At 38.8% G+C, this 19,132-nt stretch overlaps 2 protein-coding genes across 2 annotated transcripts in view; one reads left to right on the plus strand and one right to left on the minus strand.

The window, feature by feature from the left end:
• kcnq5b (potassium voltage-gated channel, KQT-like subfamily, member 5b) overlaps positions 1 to 4,270 on the plus strand; it is a 165,909-nt gene extending 161,639 nt beyond the window's left edge. The window contains exon 14 of the mRNA XM_036564861.1: positions 1,053 to 4,270. Coding sequence (XP_036420754.1) covers positions 1,053 to 2,063 — 1,011 coding nt within the window. The 3' untranslated portion in view covers positions 2,064 to 4,270. The remainder of the gene's footprint in view (positions 1 to 1,052) is intronic.
• Positions 4,271 to 5,529: 1,259 nt separating this feature from the next.
• eef1a1b (eukaryotic translation elongation factor 1 alpha 1b) lies at positions 5,530 to 19,084 on the minus strand. Its single transcript, XM_036564865.1, has 8 exons — positions 18,958 to 19,084; positions 14,341 to 14,522; positions 13,432 to 13,611; positions 11,498 to 11,794; positions 10,437 to 10,587; positions 9,640 to 9,896; positions 8,066 to 8,300; positions 5,530 to 6,328 (listed from the first exon to the last, which is right to left on the minus strand). The coding sequence occupies exons 2-8, from the start codon at positions 14,482 to 14,484 to the stop codon at positions 6,204 to 6,206; spliced, it is 1,389 nt and encodes a 462-aa protein (XP_036420758.1). The 5' UTR covers positions 14,485 to 14,522; positions 18,958 to 19,084; the 3' UTR covers positions 5,530 to 6,203.
• Positions 19,085 to 19,132: the final 48 nt, after the last annotated feature.

The raw sequence follows: 19,132 nt of genomic DNA on the forward strand, positions 1-19,132 counted from the left end.
AAGCTACACGTGTCTTCTGAGTTTTTATATGGTGAAACAGTGATAAATTAGTTTTCCTTTACTGTTTTGCCTCACAAAGCCCTGCATGTACCTCACCATGAATGGATTTTAGAAAAAGCATTTTAGGCCAAAGCTTCATCTCAGAATGACCCTAAAACAATTTCTCGGACAACAGGCAGCATATTTGTTAGCATTTCGTGCAATAACTTTCCACAAGGGAGCCTTTTGAGGCATTACACTCTTCAGAGGTTTGGTTCCTATCACCACCACTCTACAGTTTTTCTACAATTGAGCATTTCACATCGAACCACTTTGAATGACTTTGTTCACATGTGAAAGAATTAATTATGCAGAAATTCGCTTTAAACCCCTTATTATTATCTTTATTGTTTTTTTTGTTTTTTTTTAGCAAGTACTGTGAATTATTCTGTAACTGCAGTGAAGTTAATATGTAAGTTATGTGTTTATGAAAGTGAGAAATTGAAGTGTGGGCCACGTACAAAGAGCTTAATGCTGTATTAAAAGAATTTCATACCCTTGCTGTCCAAAATCAATTGAATTAAAAAAATGTTGCATTAACTTTTAATGAAAGTTGAGACCAGTTGTGCCTTTAACTGGAAAGTTGTCATTTTTGAGATACTCAGTTGTTTGGTTGTTTTTTTTTGGACAGCGACAATATGTACAGAGAAGAAGGTGAAACTTTTTCACATATACAGATGAGTCAGAGAGTTATCTGACATTTTTTTACAAATAAAATGTGTTGGAATTGTACAAAATTGCAAATTGACAGATGTTAAATTTTTTAGTCCAGTTTAGTGTATTTACTGTGTTTTATTACTAGATAACATCCTGGGTTTATCGCTTTACACTGTAAAGGCCCATATACTTCAGTTTCTCGCTCTCATACAGAATAGTTTCATAGTAGTAACCAAAACCTTTATAATAATCTCTGCAAACATCATATTAGCTACTGAATAATAAGTTTTAAGACTAATAACTGAATAATTAACCTAAAGTTCCAGCAGTTAAGTCTGTCCCTGTCCCCTGTCCAGGTCCAGTCTATTGAATCTAAGCTGGACTCCTTGCTGGACATCTACCGGCAGGTCCTGCGTAAGGGCTCCCCCTCGGCAATCAATCTCTCCTCCTTGCCGCTGTTTGAGCTCGAGCAGACATCTGACTACCAGAGTTCGGCCTCGCAGTTCAGCCGCTCAAACAACTCCAACCTGTCCCAGGGCCTCAACGAGCTCAACTTCAACCTCAACAACTCGTCTGGATCTCCTCCTGGTGGAGCTGTCCCAACCTCTGCTCCACCTTTTAGCCCCTCCCCACTCCAGCCTCCAGCCACGCCCACCCCCGAGGGTCCGCCCATTGGTGGGAGCCCACCTCCTATCCTCATGCCCAATAACATCCACTCTAGCGGGATGCATTTTCCCAACATTGGCCTCCTCCCTCCACCTCCATTGTCAACAGCTTCTACAAGGCTTCAGCTGCCCCTGTTGGCGTCCCAGTCAGGCCGGACCAACAACGGCTCAATACCACCTCAGTCCAACCCACCAAATGACTACCCTCCTTCATATTTAACCAGACCCCAGAAGGATTTAGCCCTTGGAGAGCCAGCATTGGGGAGGCTGCAGCAGAAAAGCAGGCCCAGTGCCAAGGAGGACGGTTCCTGGAGGAGACACATGAGCCTAGAGATGGAGATGGAGATGGAGATGTATCCCTTGGCTGCGCTTTCTCCAGGCAACGGGGGTCAAGCACTGGAGAAATCCCTTTCAGTCCAAGACCTCATGGAAGCTCCAGAAGTGGACGGGCAAGGGAGTCTTTCGGCCAGCAGCAGCCAGGACTCTGGAGGGGGCTGGTGTGAAGCTGACCTTTTCATTGCCGATAGTGACCTGGAGAACTCAGTTCAGACTCACTCTGACTTTGGCTTCCTGTCTCAGCCTGCAGCTGATGTTACGTTCTCCTCTGAGCTTCTGAGGACCACAACAGCAGGAGAAAACCTCAACCTACCCAACGCGGGTGGCACCGAGCCTTTCAGTATGTCGCACGTTCGACTAAATTGACTTGATGAACTCTGGTCAGACTCTTACATGAACAGTTCGGTCAGAAATGCTAATGTTACTAACAGTGAATGAAAGTGATTAGGCAGCAATTAGCATTATGCTAACTGAAAGAAAAATAACTTGGGGGTGTAGCAACTCATAAAATTTGTAATTTGATTTCGTATGTGCGCCTGTCCCCCGGGCCCCGATGACGACCGCGAGAGCCAGCAGGAAGGCGAGACCTGAACCCTGAGCGAGGACGAAGCACCATGAGGATGGCAGGGAGAAGAAATTCACAGGGAGTGGTAATGGGAACGGTGCATGAATCCCGAACTCCGCTGCCCAGGCCCCCATCCTGTTCCACAGTGAGGCCCGGGAGACAGGTGCATGCCACAGTTTGATACAGTGGTGTCTCAATTCCTTACATTTTTCGATACAGCAAAAAAGGAGTGGCTGAAAAAGGCTTGCATTAATACAGTCATGTGCAAAAGTTTGGGTGCCCTTTGAAATGATGCATTTTGTTGATTTTCTAAGTGAAAGTAAGTTAACTAATCATCTACAGAGAACAAATTTTACGCCCTTTAATGCAGAATTACAGTTTATTTGCCAAATTTGACATATTTTAGGTACAAAAACATAAAATGTGGCATGTGTAAAAGTAATGGCGCTTTATTGATCTTATTTTTTTCTAATAAAATCTTCCGCAAATAAATAGAAACCGTGCACTAAACTGTGCATCAAACATTTGTATATGACTGTGTTACAGTTTAAATTTTCAGCTTGTTAGATCATTCAACATTATAAAATTGCAGTATTTATAACTAAAATTAATGCTGTAGCCACAAGCTAACATGATAGTCACGTTACAAAAATACAAAACAATACAATATGATATATTGTACTGTTACATCCCTAATTAAATTAGCTTGATTTAAATGTTTGCATTATTTCCACATAGGTTTTTTACATCAACACAGTTTATGAAATAGTGTGAAACTTCTTTTATTCATGTGGAAATGATGTACACATTTGAATAGAGTGAATCCAGCACATCACTTTTTATTCAGTGTAGCGTCATGGCAATTGTTACTAGCTTTCTTTCATCGTTAGCCAGGTTAGCATATTTGCTTGAGCTGCTCCTTTTAATGAATGACGCAAAGCTTGATCTGAAAGCTTTGTCTTATTTTGAAGAATTTTATTTCGGAAAAAAAACAGTGAAGGGAGGTTAGCAGAGGGTGGGTTAGTGGGTTGGAATGGGGAGGGGGCTGTAGTTTAAGTTTGTTTTTTTAATTTCAATTATTTTTATTTCATTTTTATAACTAAATGTTTAGTAGTGATTAATTTAAAAGAAAGGAAAGCGTTTCATACCGTTGATCATACATGATGACATATCATTGCATGCACCATTCTTTTTCCAGCTGAACCATACTGATAGCACAGATCAACAGGGAGAGATAATCCAACGACAGCTGTTAAAACTCAGTAAGACATGGTGAAAACAGAACTGCATGAGCATTGCATGATTCCAGCACAAGTACATAAAGTAGTGACCGCATTATTCGCTGAGTCCTGCCCCCAGATGACTGATGTTAAACTAGGAAGGAAAGTTTTTAACAAGTTGGCTTGACAAAAGTATTATAATGTATGTTTTAATTGGTCGACAGTGGTATTAATATTTAATTAGAATAGAATATCTAGCCTCTATGAGGTTTATCTGAGGATATGTACCACTTGAACTTGAAGGACTTCTTTTTTACATTTAGCTCTTTGTTTGAAATGGAATGATGAAAAAATAGGCTGTAGACAAAAGATTATAAAAGTACATTTTAGATAAAGGAATGGTAACTTTTTTCAAAGCCAAAAGGAATTCAGTATTAAAGGATGGATGAAAAAGGGAGAGATACAAAAAGGTCTGTAATAATAATAATAAGAAGAAGAAGAAGAATAGCAATTCAAATATATAATTGAGTGTTTCAAGTTGGCAATATAAAGTTTCAAGCCAAATTAGGTCAAGCCAACTTAATTCTATCTTCTTTTGCTCTGTAACTGAAGGTCCTACAGAAATGTTGTTTTTTTTTACACTTTCCAACTGTTACATTGCATCATAAACTTTGTTTATTTTTCTTCAGATACAATAAGTGCCGGACACATTGATGGACGCCTTTGCTGCTGAACATTGTACAGTTTTGATATCTTCAATTAAATACTGAGTAGAGCTTAGAATTCCATTTTCAACTGCTTCACTTTGTCTTATTTCAAGTTCTCTTCTCTAACTAGTTGAAGATCTTAGTTGAGGTACAGTGTAACATTGTTTTATTACAGCTGACCCAAGACATGCATTGCTCATATTCTCCAATACCCTTATGAAAAAGGACGGCTACAGGATTTTTTGCAGAATCCCTACATCAATCTTAACGGATCCAGATCACATATCAATCATTCTACCAAACTGGTTCAAAGTCAGAGCTGAAAACACGTTTCGGATTTTTAGCTTGCTTTGATTTTACACTAATATTTAGTTTTAAAATTTTGCTTTGAGTGACCTATATACCTTAATTATGTTTATTTTATTAAAACGTATCATTCAAACATTACATTTTGTCACCACTAATACAATAATAACACTACTGAAATTTAACCAAATGTTTCAGTAGTGACTGTTTTGGATCTAACTGCTCACCGTGTGGCCATGAGGGACAGGGATACAGTCCCACTTCCTGCTCTAAAAGGCAGGGGTGTGGCTAAAATAAGGCTAAAACTAAGACTACAACTCTTTAGCTGTGTCCAAAACTGCGGCCTATTCACTAAATAGTCTGCCAATTTGTGGTGGTGTCCGAAAACATAGTTTAGAAGATCCAGTACACTCAAACAGTCCCACAAAGCACCGCAAACAACTGAAGTATCCTTCGGGTATACCCATAATGCACTGCGCTGTTTGGTTTGTAGATTCACATGCAACTTCTCCGAGTAGGATAAGCAAGTTCAGCTACAATATATATTCACAAGTGTAAATTTAGGGTTAGGTTTTGGCCCTTCCAACCTCCCAATCGCAAGCATCTTATAAATGATGACTTTGTTTTTATATTTAGCATATTACTATCTCAATAAACGTCTTAGGTTGAAATAGATCATAACATAATATTCATTACATAATCTAAGGTCTGAATACTTCATTTTACTGTTGGACCACAGTTTGAACTTTATTTTACTGCAAAGGAGGATTCTTTTATTTTTTTATTATAAAAATGTAATTCTGCTGCGGAGCCACAACAGGGCAGTAAAAGAGCCGCATGTTGCCGACCCCTATGCTGTGCTGAACTCCTCTCTGAAGATCTATTTTTTTATGGCTAGATTTGAGTATTTTTCATGTATATGCAGTTACTTACATTCAGACTTCATCTAATATTTGTTTATATTAATTCATATAATACAATATGTTGGTTTATATAAGCACTTAAAAATAGGCAAAAATGACAACAGCCATGAGTACCCAAAAAAGAGTGATAAAATGTCTTTATTGTTCGGTTTGATCCCACGTTACATGAGGATTACGTCCATATGTTAAGGTACATGAGTGCGAGTGCAAAGTATTTAGCTCATGCTTACTCAAAGTGCTAAAGGAGGGAAGGTACTGAGCCTCAGTAAAGTGCGCTAGCTAGCTTAGCTTCATGCATGCAGCCAGAAAAAGACACCAAGTTCAGGTTTGAAGCTACATCACAACACGTCACTTCAATACAGACCAATGTAAAAACTCATATCTACGACAACAAGCAGAGAGGATTTATAGCTGCTGCAGGCTACATCACATTAACAACGTTAGCTACATGGCTGATTGGGATTCTAGGAGAGGGTCTCAGACTCAGACATTAAGCTGAAAGGACAGGAAGACTCTCCTACGCCTAGTATAAGGTGCTGATATCAATCCATATATGGAACACACAACAGTTTAGACGAGAAACCCCAAACTACAAAGCAAACATAAATACAACGGTACATATTAGTTATCATCGTCAGAGCAGTCATGAGTTAGATTTTTTTCCTCCGTCTACTTTTGCGATGCATTGTGATAATTAGCCAGGCTTTAACTATGGAGCTAAGGAGCGGATGGGTGACGTGGATTCGGCTATGGCTGGCTTGAGAGGTCGCAGCCCTGCACAACATTCATTTGTTCTTCTGGGCCTTCTGGGCAGACTTGGTGATCTTGCCTGAGGTGGGCGTCTTCTTCTCAACACCTTTAATGACACCCACGGCCACCGTCTGACGCATGTCGCGCACCGCGAAGCGCCCTTAGAGAAACAACATCATTTCAATAAATTCAATTTGTCCTTGGAAGAACCATAAAGTATACAATCTAAGAAGATCCCTTAAACTGGCACAGAAACTTTGCACTATGTGACAGTTTCGTAAAGGAACCCTAATTTACACAATTTTGCGCAGCCGAACATTATGTGCCCAATTTTTGCTCCTTTAGAGATGAAGCTATGACGCTAACATGGCTTACAAACACTAGAAGTCAGTAGTCACCCAAATCTTTAATGTAAATACAACCCAAAATTTCTCTCAAGCTCCTCAAACCATATCCAGGACACTTCATTAAGGTCTTGTAAATTTGTCGATGTGGTTTAGGACACAGCATAACTTTCTGTGAACATAGTAATGAACAAAACTTTACTGTGTAGCTGAACACTGCGATTTTACATAACAGATGTGGTGTTGAAATTCAACCGCCTGTCGTGTGCACACATAATGTAGGCATATGGAGCTACAGATTACGTCCACAATTTCTGATGTTTCTATTTATAATTTACTGTCAAACTTACATTTGTAAATGTGATCTGTCTGTATGCCTGTGTGTGCATGCAAATTGGTAGAGGAATTTGGCACAACACTGTTGTCTAAAAAAGGCTGCCCACAGCTTTCAGCTATGAAGTTTTGTTCATTTTTATGTTCACAGTAAGTCGTACTGTGTCCTAAACCACATCGACAAGTCTGCATGACCTTAATGAAGAGCTGGATGTGGTTCAAGCTATCTGAGAGGAGTTTTGACAATGTATTTACAGAAAAAGATTTGGGTGACTGCTGACTTCTAATGTTCATTAGCAACGTTAGCCTCTGGCGCTAAACAAATAAAGCAAAATTTGGCTGCGGAAAATTTAACACAAATTCTAATTTAAGGAGTCTTTCCAGAATCTATACATTGCAACGGAGCTTAGTGCTAAACTAAAGAAGCAAAATTTGGACACCAAACATGTTTTGGCTGATCAAAAACATCTGGGGTAAGTTTGCCAAAATTGTCTGAATTTGATTTTTAGCTGAACCATTTCTTTTTAAAAAGTTAAAGGTTATTCACACTTTTTCAAACATGGTTCTTCAGTGAACCATAAGTGTTTCTTCTGTGGCACTGCTCAAAGAACCCCTAAAAGCAGCTAGTTTTTAAGAATGTAAAGCAGATCCCAAGCTCGAAACTGTCCTTCATGTGTAAAAAGGCATTGACTAACATAACATTGTAAACAAAGCAGAAGTGATGTAGTGACTTCTAGTACATATTCTTAAAGTATAGGTATAAAATGAACCAGTTTAAAAAGTAACTAATAAATGAGCTAATTTTGACAGACAATCAATGTAAATAATTTCAGAATAAGAACAAAATCACTGGTAAACAGTCAAACAACCAAACCATGGTATTACAATCAGTGTCTTGTGGTTGCAGTTGTGGCTTACGAGAAAAAATAGTTGATAGAATTAGTGGATGACTGATGAAAATTACTCATTTCTACTTGTACATTCTTAAAAATAAAGGTTCCAAAAGGGTTCTTTGGAGCAATGCCATAGAAGAACCACTGCAGGTCTATACAGAACCTCTTTAAAGTCTTAAGAACCTCTACAATAATGTAAAGGGTCTATACTAGTAAAAGTTTTTCCTTGAACCGTACATCCAAGCCAGAAACTGTTCAGCAGCCTTAAGGAAGAGTGTAGGGAAGCAGTGAAAAAAGAGCTAATCTTCCAGAAAATGTAGTACTTACCAAGAGGAGGGTACTCAGAGAAGCTCTCCACACACATGGGCTTGCCTGGGATCATGTCCACAATGGCAGCATCACCAGACTTGAGCGATTTGGGGTTGTCCTCCAGCTTCTTACCCGAGCGACGGTCAATCTTCTCTTTTAGCTCGGCAAACTTGCAGGCGATGTGGGCCGTGTGGCAGTCAAGCACAGGAGCGTAGCCGGCACTGATCTGTCCAGGGTGGTTCAGGATGATGACCTGCATACAGATAAAACATATACAGAGAAGAAGAGAGAGTGAAATGGTTAACAAGGATGGTTCATTCAAATTATGGCTGCAGTATAAGAAAACGTCTTATTAAATTGGCCTAAAAAACTTGTTCTTTCTGTACTGTTTTCTTCTTATTATTCTAAGGTCAGAAATGCTGCAATGCTACCCCTCCTACAGCTTTTTTAGCTACAACCACAAAGCTTTGCAGGACCGTAGAACCTACACCTGAACAGCTTGCTTGTGCTTTTTTAACCTATTCGACATATGATGTTTATACAACATTCATTCAAACATGACACAAGTCATTTCACTTCTACCTCTACCTCTTATTCCAAACTCTCAAGCCAAATGTTTTTAGACACTCTTCTTATGTCACCATCATACAAGTATGCTAGCACCATCTTAGCAACCATCTGGGACACCTCAGCAACGGCCTAGCAACACCTTAGCAACCACCTAGGATAGCACAACAACAGCCTAGCACCATGTTAGCAAACACCTGGGATACCATAACAACGGCCCAAAAAACACATTAGCAACCATCTGGGATTCCATAGCAACAGCTTTGTTTAGCCAATTTAAATTTCAAATTTCTGTTTTTTGTTTTGTTTTTTAACGCCAAAATTGTGCTCTTTACTCTGTGTGAACATTTTCAGAAGAATGGACCTTCGTTCTCCTATACAGGTACAGTTTTCTCTTCTTATGATGGCAATGAACAGTTTCAATGTGGACATAAAACGCCATTTTCAATAAAGTTTTTGGATATTATGATTACAATAAGAGAAGCAATAAATTATTTAAATATTAAAATAGTGTCTCTGGATGAACAGCAGCTTTTTTTTGCTGTGTAATTAAATTCAAAATAAAATGTAAAGAGAAAATTAAAACAAATGAAATAGAAATCACTACTTAAATCAACTGCAAGCAGACTGTATTGCACTCTAAGGCTATTAGAGAAAAAAATATTATTTCCCAAACAGCTTTTTATACATAGGTCTACAAAAACAAATAAATGTATATGTAATTCCATTAAAAAAGCTGACTATGATGATGGAGGTTTGTTGTGACAATAATATTAATGCTTCACACACTTTATACACAACCGTAAGGGTTGTGTATAGAATCATGTTAGAAGCATTTTTATAGGTTATTGGTAAAATTATACCATTCGCTCTGCACCTGGGAAACGAGGGTGTAAACACCCCCCTAGGGATCAATACCAGTGCTCTTCCCGCCAATCTACTTATGTCACCTTTGGTGAAGCGCATGTGTAATATGACTTGTTCCTACGTGTTTCTATGATTGTAATACTGAATGTTCTCCTCACCTGTGCAGTGAAGCTAGCCGCCTCCTGAGGAGGGTCATTCTTGCTGTCTCCCGCGACATTTCCACGGCGGATATCTTTAACTGAGACATTCTTTACGTTAAATCCCACGTTGTCACCGGGCAACGCCTCAGACAGGGCCTCGTGATGCATCTCTACAGATTTCACCTCAGTGGTCACGTTCACAGGGGCAAAAGTCACAACCAGGCCAGGTTTGAGGATGCCAGTCTCAACACGGCCAACTGGAACAGTTCCGATACCTGAGTATAAGAGGAAAATGCCTTTTAATTTACTGATTGTAGCAGAATATTGTTATGTATAAAAATACAAGGCAGCTTTTAGCATGAATGCTAAAACATCCAGCTGCAAAAACCCAACCTCAAACTTTTCTCTATATGTCACATGACGTAACATAACTAGGCTACAGGTAAACACATAAGCTAAAACAATTTAGTGTTTCTGAGCAGCTGTAAGGGGTAGTGTCACCTCTGGATTTAGCAATGCTGCACCATCTTTGAATGTTTCATAGCAGAGCCATTTTAGCAGTGCCATCTCTGAATTTAGCACAGCCACCTTCTAGCAAAGCATTTCAAAGAACTTAGAAAAGCAGTGCTTTTGCTGAAGTTAACAGCACCACAGTTGTGGTGAAAATACCACATTCAGTATTGAACAACAAAGATTTTTATGCTGGTGACTAAGCATGCTAGCCGTTAATTCTGACTGATGGCCAAGCTCCTCACAGTGGCCAGCTTTGAAAAGGTCTGCTGCTTGTCTGTCTCTCTGTCTGTCCATTTCCTCACCTCCAATCTTGTAAACATCCTGCAGAGGCAGGCGGAGCGGTTTGTCAGTGGGACGAGTCGGAGGCTGAATGGCATCGAGAGCTTCCAACAGTGTCGTCCCAGAGACACTTCCATCCTTACGAGTTATCTTCCAGCCCTTGAACCAGGTCATCTGAGGGAAACATACAGTTGTATGTCATTGCAGCCCATAAATAATCAGCTGTCATGCCACCGATATTTTTCAGATACAATATATGACACTATTTCATACGCAGATTCATGTTCATTGTAGTAAATGAAGTGGTAGTTCCTACATTATGTAATGAAAAGGGTTCAGCCTGTTTTGTTATTAGGGCCTGACTGATATATCGGTTGGCTGATAATATCAGCCAAAAGGGCAAAATCTGACACCCACTTTATCAGCATCAGTGAAAGAATCGTCAATAATGTGCTGATAATTAACAACTCAGCCTCAGTGATTTCCCGATAACATGGCAAAACCTTACACAAGAAGTCTTAAAATCCGGATCCTTAATCTAGTTCATGGTCCAGGTTTTGCTATTGCTAGTATAACAGAACTGATTGGCTACTTAGTGCTGTACGTACCAGTGACTGATTACAAAATGCAGGACCAGAAACTGGATTACCCAAAATGAGACACTCCCTATTTAACTATATCAGTAATGCGTTATAACATAAAACTTGAAGTGAACTGAAGATAAATAAGAAGTAACTAACAGTATAGTTTTTAGTATCTATAGTATCTTACAGCATAGTTTTTTCATCTTTCCATCAGTCCACTGAACACTGGTTGCTAATGTTCTCTTACTAGAACAGCTTTTTTGGCAGAATATTAAAAACATACTTGAAACAATATTTGGGGCTTTCTACTTTACTTTTTCTTTGCTTTGTAAAACCGCTGTATAAAAGCAACAGAACACAAGATGGAGAGCGCTATCACGGCCATGAGGTAACTGGTGATAAGTCAGTGATGATGCATGTCTGACAAATCATTGATTTGCATGAACCCATATTCACACAATTAGGATAATGAAATATATGTAGAGCAGAACTGCACTAACGTTTGGGCTAGCTTCTAGCATGTTATCTCCGTTCCAGCCAGAGATGGGCACGAAGGCCACGGTCTCAGGGTTGTAGCCGATCTTCTTGATATAGGTGCTGACTTCCTTCACAATCTCCTCGTAGCGTTTCTGGCTGTAGTTGGGTTCTGTGGAGTCCATCTTGTTCACGCCCACGATCAGCTGCTTGACACCCAGGGTGTAAGCCAGCAGTGCGTGTTCTCGAGTCTGCCCGTTCTTCGAGATTCCAGCTTCAAACTCACCCACGCCTGCTGCCACAATGAGCACGGCACAGTCCGCCTGTGCTCATGGACAGAATGGGAGATTATGGGATTAGCACTGAATCTTAATAAGTTATGGCTATTTATGTAAACAATTTAAAATTTGCACACCACTGAAATTACATGTGCAAAAAAATGCGTTAAAGCTTGGGTGTGACGATTAGCATGGCCCTGACCACATGTGCTCTGAAATAGGAAGTGTTACGTGATTAGCATGAATGCTAAATGACTTAAGGCTAAGCATTTCACTACAATATTCACATCACCAAGATTACACAAGCAAAAAAGTGTCAGATGTTAACTTACAGCTATTTAGCTAAGCATTTCACTGACAGTTTTGTATCACTAAAATTGTTTGTGGCAGACAGATGACAGCAAACCGAATGTTCCATTGTTATCAATGGAGCTGCGATGGAAAATTCTGCCACAGCAAGTAGCAGCGTCCCACCGGTGGTGGAATAAGCCGGATGTTAATTTTTTTTGGGAGCCATGGATGTCAAACTTCTCATCGAATTCCAGACGAGCCCAGAGTTATACAAAAAAGAGTTCAGAGCATCCTCCTGACTTTTTCTACCTTAAATAAACAGTCTACTCTGCTAAAGATCTCCTCTGGTAATCATCTATATGCACTGGCACCGTCGTCACCATACCAACATTTGTGACCTCATGCCGCCGCCGACCGCGTACCGCTATGTTTTTTTTTCACCGTAACACTGTGAACGCATCATTAAAGCTTGGGAGTCGTGATTAGCATGACATAAATGCTAAATTTTAGCTTAAGGCTATTTAGCCTAGCAATCCACATCTCTGAGACCATGCACAGAAATGTGTTAAAGCTTGGGTGTCACTATTAGCAAAGGCACACCCTGCTAGAAAAACCAGCACAGGCTGGCATGGCTGGTCCCCAGCAAAACCAGCATATCACTGGAACAAAACCTTGTATCTCCATTTTTGTCGTTTTTCAGTTGTTGACATATTTGAAAGTACCTGTTGTCATAATTAATGGACCATAGAAATGGACCAAAATGACCCTGGAACAGTCTGGTTAGACAGATTTACATTAAAAGTAAATTATGTTTTTTTTTTCCTTCTCCTGTAAAGTTATCATTTTGCAGATAAAAGGTTTTGCTTCGACAGCAGCGGCATGTTGTGTTTTGGATGCTGGTATTTTGGTCAGTTATTAGGCTGATCACCAGCAAAACTAGCACATCTTGTGTTTTGGTTGCTGGTCGCAAGCTAAACCAGCACCAGACCAGCACTAGACTAGCATAAACCAGTATAAACTAGCATAGGCCAGCTTAGACCAGCATGGACGTCTTGCTGCTCTGTGCAGTTTTTTTAGCAGGGCAGTCTACCTGTGCTCACAAACAGAACAGAAAAAGTTATGTCGTTAGCGTGAATGCTAAATGCTAGCTTAAGGCTATTAGCTAACCATTTCACATCGCTGAGATCACACATACAAAGCTTGGGCATCATGGTTAGCACAGCACAGTCTACCTGAAGTCATTTGATTACAAAGCTGAATGTTAACTTACAGCTGTTTAGCTAAGCATTTCACCAAAAAAAATTAATGAAAGTGTTAAAATGTGGTGTCAAATCCAGTCCAAGGTGGATCTCTTTAGTGAGGACACTCTGCTTGCGGGTTGTAAGACTGACCTGGGAGGTACCAGTAATCATGTTCTTGATAAAGTCTCTGTGTCCAGGTGCATCGATGATTGTGACGTAGTACTTGCTGGTTTCAAACTTCCAGAGGGAGATATCGATCGTGATGCCCCTCTCGCGCTCAGCTTTCAGCTTATCCAGGACCCACGCGTACTTAAAGGAACCTTTGCCCATCTGAGATGAAGAACAAGAAAGCTACAATTCAAAATCTACTGCTTATGGCAAAATAACATTGTGTTTTAGCCAAAAGTTTATGTGGCAATGAATGGATTCACAATTCTAGTTAGCATGAGATTTAAATGCTAACCCACACTGCTAGTGTTCAGTCTTTGTTAGCTATTTTAGTGTTTTTGATTAAATTTCATCTTAAATAGAGAGAATATTAACTGTCACAAAGTTAAAGTGTATAACAGTGAATGTAATGTAGAAGTTTTAGTTAGCATGAGATCTAGATGCTAATCTGCACTGCTAGTTTAAAGTCATTGTTAGCTATGTTAGCCTTTTTGCTTAAAAAATCATTTTAAAAGAGAAAATATTAACTATAATATTAACTATCTGTAAAAAAAGTAAATGAAAAAAGGTAAACAACAGTAAATAGAAACTAGTTTCTAGTTATGTGATCTATAAATGCTAACAATTCATATATATTTTAAGTGAAATTATAGTATTTTTAGAAGGTTAAATAAATTATTCTTTGGATAATTTTGTAATATTTTAGATAATTGGAACATTACTGCATTATTAACCTCTATCACTGTTGGTCTTTCATAATAACACACATTCAAAAGTATAACAATTAATAGACATTAAATAAATTCAGTACAAAAACAGCATAAAATTTTATTGCTGGCTTTTTTGTGCAGCATTTTGTCTGAGTCATTTCTGTGTTTTGAACTGTCTCACCTCAGCAGCCTCCTTCTCAAACTTCTCAATGGTCCTCTTGTCTATTCCGCCACACTTGTAGATGAGGTGGCCAGTGGTGGTGGACTTTCCTGAGTCCACATGGCCAATGACCACTATGTTAATATGCAGCTTCTCCTTTCCCATGGCTCTGGGTTTATTGGATTACAGCAGGGTAATGAAACCTACAGCAGGAAACAAACTGAATAATTAATTACACATATCTCTTATTCAGGAGCTGATTGTTGATGAATAAAAAAGCAATGTGTTTCACATGGCCACCAATTTATGGTTAAACATATCATGATAATATCATAAGACCACCGTTTATGTATTTAATTCCAGTCACACTGGCCATTAAGTACAAATTATTCATTTTTCAGCTTCAGAAAAAAGCAGAAAACATATTTAATGGAAAATTACATTGAGGCCTCAATAGCAAAATGTAATTTTTTCAGTATTTAGTGTCTCCAACCTATATTACAGCTTCCATTCTTTTCAGGAGACTTCAAAGTTCAGTCTTAGAAGTTTGTTGCATTTTCTGCTTCTCATTATCCAAAAAATCCCCAACACATTCAGTGATGTTGAGGTCTGGACTCTGGGGTGGTCAGAACATTGTTCTAAGAATACCAGCAGCTTCTTTGTTTGATTTGTAAATTTCCTTTTTTGTCTGTCTCTTTTTCTCAGTAAGAGCTTCTTGTCAACTACACATCCTTTCAGACTCACAGTGCTGAGTTGTCTTCTCACAGTGGAAGGATGGACAGAAACTCCTGTGGATTTATTCAGATCTGAATCAAGAGTGGAGCTTGATTTTCTCCTCTCTCTCAAAGATGAAAACTTTAAACATTGTTTTTATAGAGTTTGGTGGTCTACCAAGTTTTGCATGGTTGTTATGAGTACCAGTTTCACTATATATTATCTTATATCCAATCTGATCTTATATCAAAAAACAAACAACTTTGATTTAAAAGGCCATTTTGACTGGAAATTAATTTAATGAAGGTTGGTCTCTGACTTTTGCAAAACACTATATATTTTAGGATACTGATTCAACTAAAATCTGAAAAGTGAAAAACAGCAAATGTGTTGATATAATGTATTTTATTCACATACATTCAAAGGTCCATTTTTTCAGTACCCCATAAGCAAATATAATCCTATTTCTAAGTATACCATTAACATATTTCTAGACTGTTTTAAACCATATGTTACATTAAAAATAAAGAACTTATTGAACAGAGGCTTGTTGTAGCTCTCTAATTGTTCCTCCAGGGTATTGTAGAGCACTGACTACAGTTACTTAGAGACACTGTACCAAAACACTCACACATGAATTACCTGCTAACAGTTTGTCTGTCAGTTGAGCTTAATCTCTAGATTGCTCTGCCACTATTCAACCATCACTATCAAACCACTGTGAAATGGTGGCGTTGTAGCTCTAGCTAACCTTGTATCCTGACACCAGCACAGAGTGAAAATAATACAGCAGCGTGAGGCCCATCAGGAAAGGGCTGTATTTATCGCAGCTGTAAGTCTGAAACGTTTTACTTTGAGCCATTCTGTGTGGGCCGACACAGAACAAATCAACACCAGTTCAGCTGGAACTGCGGTTTATATCAAGAATGATGGTCAAATTGTCCCAAATAATGGTAACATGAAGAGTTATTAGTAAGGGCTGGATCATATATCCTTTTCAGCTTTAGCTCTATTATAGGCGACATATTCGATGATAATAAGCATTAAGTTTATGATATAAAACCCCAAAACTAGACATGTTCCACTTAATAAGCAAGTTGTGTTTAGCTTTTTTATTCTATTTTGTGCCACTTTACTCATTATATCCAGGACCTGACAGATAACTGTAATGTAACAATTGTGTGCAAAAGTTTAGGCACCCCTCACCAAATGACATATTTTGTTGGTTTTTTTGAAGTGTAAATAGGAAAAAACAACACTTACAACAAACTATATAAAAAAAATAACATTTTCTGCAAATGGTAAGGCACGGTTACTCATATTTCATTAACTTACAAAAATACATGTCATATTTTCTAAGTGAAAATTACACATTCTCTAAAGGGAACAAACTTAAGTATGCAGTGTTTCCACTCATTTTAGTGAACAATTTCAGTTTATGTATTTCCTGAGTATAAAATAAGGCATCATATATAAAAGTGCTAGCTTTTGCACAGGCGACTTTTTATATCTTTCCCTCAGTATGTTAAATTCAGCAAATAAACAGTAACCGTCCATTAAAATGTGTGTTCTCTGTAGAGGATGTGTTATTTTCACTCAGAAAATCAACAATTTACTCTGACCAGGGGTGCCAAATCTTTTGCATTTGACTGTATAAGACATATTCAGTCTGTATACAGTATATATGTCATATCTCATTTAATGGGTGCTTCATATTGTTTTAAAAGATCTCCATAAAAAGTAAATAAATAGTAGGTTTTCTTTCTGTCTGGTTAACGTTGATAATACCGTGTTTGGTCCCCTTTGGTGTCATTTTAAGAGAAGAAAGGAGACGTCAGGTTTATAAGACATTAGTTACAAAGCAGCAAGAATTAAAGCGAGCATATTAACTTCATTAATGTCAAATAGAATATCATCCAGTGATGTATTTGGAAACGTTCATGATTAGGGCTGGGCTATATAACAATATATACTGTTATATCGTTATCGTGATAAATTATGTCACAATATAATACAGTATGCTTTTCTGAACACATTGTGGATATTGTCAGTAACTGTAAAGCACTGACCAACTGCAAGTTTCTTTATAAAGACAGCAGAATTAGTCCGGTTTAACTGGGTTTAGTGAAACAGTGTGCAAATAAAATCATTGTGTTTTGATAGTATTTTGAATGTAACACTGCTGGGACCATATTATGGAAACGTCCTATTTTTTGTCTTAATTTAAGATCTGACATGTCAAGATAAGATTTTTTACAAATTCGTATTACAGAATGAAATCTTACCTTAATTTATGAATCTTATCTTACAGCATTTTATCTCAATTTAGGAAATCTTAACTTACTCGATCGAAGTCGACAATCAACTGTCATGCCTGTTACCTAGCAACCGACCATAGGCGCACAGCTGAAACATAAACACGTAATCAAAATAATCAAGTTAGTTAGCCAGACAGCTAACATTAGCTACTGTTACTGAGGTTAAAAAGGTCAAACAAAACTAAAGCGAGATAAACTTGAAGTTAAGAATATTGTTTTAGTGCTTCGTGCTGTTTTAGTTTCCCGAACGGTTTAGCCGAGCGCGCTACGTTATTCCTCCTGATAAACAGACACAGGTTCAGCTCCGTCTCCTCATTATTCACCACCATCACTGTAATATTTTATCTGACGAGCTTTAAACAACATGAACACACGAAGATAATACGAGGGGACGGTGGAGATCGTGTCTGCAGCGTCTGGGGCTTTTAAAACGCTGTTAGACAAAAAAAAAAACCCTCATAAGTCAAAGCACCGTTTCCAGTGTAGATAAATGCAACGTTATGCTAGTTATAGTGAACTGTGCTGCCTGTCTGCATAAAACAATAGAAACAGACCCTTAAAACAGAAGTTAAGACAGCTCTGGGGTCGTCTTGGTGTTAGGACAGATTTTAGGAGATTTAGTCTAGTTAGGACGTTTCTGTAAAACTGTTTTCTCGTCTGGAGTTGGGATAAGATCATGAACTGAAGAACTGTTCTGTAATAGCTTCTGTCCTAAATTCAGTCCTAACTGAAGTCGTCATGATGACTAAGCAAATAAGATAAGATTTCAGACTTAAGGAATGTCACTAATATGGCCCCAGATGTCTGAAGAAGCAAATATCGTGACATTGTGTATCGTAAAAAGTATCTGATTATTAGATTTTTGCCATATCGCCCACCTAATCATGATACTGAATTTTAGAAATGTCAGCCATTCCTATTATTAGTCACAAATTTGGGAGGGAAAAGCAAAGCTGTACAGCTGTAACGTTAGAGAAGGTCACCGGTTAGTATGTTTATTTCTATTTATTCAGACCAGGTTAGCCGTCGGCCAGCCATCGGCCAGTCGTCGGCAAACCGTCGTGCTCAGGTACTGAATGGCATATCATCCAACTGGCATCACAGAACTGTTCATGTCTTTGCTCTGCCAACGGTCTGGGTATCAAAATAGCAGCACAGGCCTCCTGCCCTCTGCGGCAAACCCCCTCAACTCTTTCAGGCGTCTTTCTGAAAAGCCAAACCTCCTAAATCACCCACTAGGGCCTTCTTGTCCTTCACCAACGTGGAAAGGCAATTATGCAATAGGCTGCTTTCATGTATAGAGCGCGCGTCACATGACGGAGAGCATGCGAGCTGCAATGCGCCTCGCGCTCATAACCTGCCGCGCAGACATTTGAAACTAATAATAATGATAATAAAAACAGATCATTCGCCATTTTCTTCATTATTTAAGCCTGACAGAAATATAAGTAGCATCGAAGCCTCGCACAGCATCCATTAACGTTACCACCCACAAACACACACACACACACACACACACATGCACCGAGACATCCGTGTGTTTTAGCCGCATAAAGAACAAGCGGGACACAGAGACGCTCTAAAACACAGTTTTCTCATGTCTCACCTTGAGAAGAGGTGCTGAAGGCCTGAAGCAGACAGAGCGCTGTGCAGTTGTCTCGGATACTGTTGGCTTGGATGCCGCTGATGTCGTCAGAACAGCCAGAGCATCTGCTGTACCGAAGTCGTCCAGCAGGTGGCGGTATTACACAGTAATACTTATCTTTTAGCTATTCAGCCAT

The sequence above is a fragment of the Colossoma macropomum genome, unplaced genomic scaffold (assembly GCF_904425465.1).
Source record: "Colossoma macropomum unplaced genomic scaffold, Colossoma_macropomum, whole genome shotgun sequence".
NCBI classification, from domain to species: domain Eukaryota; kingdom Metazoa; phylum Chordata; class Actinopteri; order Characiformes; family Serrasalmidae; genus Colossoma; species Colossoma macropomum.

What these genes read in the sequence shown, in the direction of transcription:
- eef1a1b (XM_036564865.1), bottom strand. Translation starts at nt 14,484, where the DNA reads ATGGGAAAGGAGAAGCTGCATATTAACATAGTGGTCATTGGCCATGTG. An exon ending in TGCTAGAAGCTAGCCCAAAC is followed by an intron (nt 10,588 to 11,497) that starts GTTAGTGCAGTT and finishes TGTTTCCCTCAG; the next exon opens with ATGACCTGGTTCAAGGGCTG. An exon ending in GGATGTTTACAAGATTGGAG is followed by an intron (nt 9,897 to 10,436) that starts GTGAGGAAATGG and finishes TCTTATACTCAG; the next exon opens with GTATCGGAACTGTTCCAGTT.